The sequence below is a fragment of the Orycteropus afer genome, unplaced genomic scaffold (assembly GCF_000298275.1).
Source record: "Orycteropus afer afer isolate SDZICR_OR568_19922 unplaced genomic scaffold, OryAfe1.0 scaffold00197, whole genome shotgun sequence".
Lineage (NCBI taxonomy): Eukaryota > Metazoa > Chordata > Mammalia > Tubulidentata > Orycteropodidae > Orycteropus > Orycteropus afer.
In genome coordinates this window covers 3,093,922-3,096,427 of record NW_006921784.1, presented here as the reverse complement: position 1 = coordinate 3,096,427, position 2,506 = coordinate 3,093,922, and the positions used below count along the sequence as shown (strand labels likewise).

At 69.0% G+C, this 2,506-nt stretch overlaps 1 protein-coding gene across 1 annotated transcript in view; it reads left to right on the top strand.

The window, feature by feature from the left end:
• The first annotated feature begins 1,494 nt into the window (after positions 1 to 1,494).
• Positions 1,495 to 2,506, top strand: part of MN1 (MN1 proto-oncogene, transcriptional regulator) — a 55,304-nt gene continuing 54,292 nt past the window's right edge. Inside the window, 1 exon segment of the mRNA XM_042781940.1 lies at positions 1,495 to 2,504. Within this exon segment, the coding sequence (XP_042637874.1) occupies positions 1,495 to 2,504 (1,010 nt within the window).

The following is a 2,506-nucleotide window of genomic DNA, read 5'->3' as shown; positions in this document are numbered from 1 at the left end:
GTGAGTAGGGAGCGGGGGGGGGGTGAACAAAGCCAAGCTCCCGCTTCTCTTCTCCGCCGGCGTCCCCTCCAGCCCGCTGCGCCCCAAGGCCAGGGCGCGCGCCCTAAGCACTGGCGCCGGACCCCGAGGCGAGGCGGGCGCGGGAGACTCCGGAGCTGGGGAAGTGCGGATTCGTGGCGGGGGCCTCAGCCGCCAGGACCTGGGACCACCTTAAGAGTGAGCCCCGCCCCGGGCCCGGAGCTCTGGCGGCGCTGATTGGTGGAAATGTAATGGCTGAAATTGATTGCTGAAATGCAAAACTTGTTGCTGCTTCTCCCGGAGCTGGGCGAGAGGCAGACGCAGAGAGGAGAGCCCAGACCCTCCGAGCGCCCCACGCAGAGCGCCCCCCCCCGCCAGCTAGGAAAGGGGTGCGCGGACCCCCAGAGCGCCTCTGCCCCCCCCCTCCATTCCCTGCTCCAAGAGCGAAGCCGGAACGCCTTAGCCTGCTTGCCCAGCGTGGCCTTTCAACCCGCGGAAGCCCCCCTCCTCCGGGTCCGAAAGGACTCGAGAAGCACCTCGGCGCGGAGGCAAGGAACCGAAGCCTTGGAGTGACCCTTGTCTTGCTGCCCTGCAGCGCCTGGAGCGGGGCGCGGAGACTCCTGCTAACTCAGAGACTCAACAGCGGACGACTGAAGCGGCAGCCGGTGGACGTGGCCGCGAAGCGGCGCGCCGGGGCGCAGAGCACCCGCCGCCGAGCAGCGTAGCCTCGCCTCCTTCCGGACCCTCAGCTCCAACCCCAGACGCCCACCGCCTACCCAGCCCCGCTGCGCCCTCGGCTTGGAGGCCGGCGCGGGCGATGCCAAGCGGAGCCTCCGGCCCTCCGACCTACTGAAGAAGCAGCAGCCGCTCGCCTTGGGCCTCCGGAGACTGCTTGGCGGTGGCTCGGGCTGCAGTGCGCGGGGACTCCGGGGGGAGGGGGGAGGGACCGCTCTGACGGTGCCCGGGCTCCAGCCGCGGCTTTGAAGGGTCTCCCTCCCCGACCCCTTAGCAGCTCTACCAAGGACTCCGGGAGGCTGTGGACAGCGTCCTGTGGCTCCCCACCCGGCCAGATCGGACTTCAGAAGGTGATCACTCCGCTTTCCCTCACCCCTTCCCGCTCCCTTCCCCCCTACTTAACTTTTTGTCTCGGCTTGCCCGCGGCTTCGCCCCCTCCCCGCAAACCCACCCTCCGTTGGGTCAACCGCCCGAGGCATGGGCCCCCCAATTCGGCTCCTGGAGGCTCCGCGGCCCCTCAAGATGTGAGAGCGGCTCGCGCCGGGCAAAGCCAGAGCTTTGGGAGAGAAGCCGATAGTCGCTAGACTCCCCACGTCAGGCGTGGTGGCGGTGCGCCCTGCGCCCCGGCGGTGCTGAGTGTCGGGGAGCGCCCAACCCAGGGCCGGTACGAGTAGCTGGCCCGAGGCGCGCGGCGGAGAGCAGGCTGTCATGCTCTATTGATCCCCCCGCCCCCCGCCAAGTATGTTTGGGCTGGACCAGTTCGAGCCCCAGATCAACAGCAGGAACGCTGGCCAGGGCGAGAGGAACTTTAACGAGGCCGGACTGAGCATGAACGCCCACTTTAAGGCCCCGGCTTTCCACGCTGGGGGGCCCCCTGGCCCCGTAGACCCTGCCATGAGCGCGCTAGGCGAGCCCCCGATTTTGGGCATGAACATGGAGCCGTATGGCTTCCACGCGCGCGGCCACTCTGAGCTGCACGCGGGGGGGCTGCAAGCGCAGCCGGTGCACGGCTTCTTCGGTGGCCAGCAGCCGCACCACGGCCACCCGGGCGGCCACCACCCCCACCAGCATCATCCCCACTTCGGGGGCAACTTTGGCAGTCCGGACCCTGGGGCCTCGTGCCTGCACGGGGGACGCCTCCTAGGCTACGGTGGCGCCGCCGGTGGCCTGGGCAGCCAGCCGCCCTTTGCGGAGGGTTACGAGCACATGGCGGAGAGCCAGGGGCCGGAGAGCTTCGGCCCGCAGCGGCCGGGGAACCTCCCGGACTTCCACAGCTCGGGTGCCTCGGGCCACGCCGTGCCAGCCCCATGCCTTCCGCTGGACCAGAGCCCCAACCGGGCCGCCTCCTTCCACGGCCTGCCCGCCTCCAACGGCTCTGATTCCCACAGTCTGGAGTCCCGGAGGGTGGCGAACCAAGGAGCTGTGGACTCGCTGGAATACAATTATCCGGGCGAGGCGCCCTCGGGACATTTTGACATGTTTTCGCCCTCTGACTCCGAGGGGCAGCTGCCTCATTACGCGGCGAGCCGTCATGTTCCCGGGGGCGCTTTCCCGGGAGCCTCGGCCCTGCCGAGAGCCGCGGGCATGGTGGGCTTATCCAAAATGCACGCCCAGCAAACGCAGCAGCAGCAGCAACACGGCATATTCTTCGAGAGGTTCGGCGGGGCACGCAAAATGCCGGTGGGCCTGGAGGCGGGTGTGAGCGCCAGACACCCACTAATGCAGCCTCCACAGCAGGCCCCACCGCCCCCGC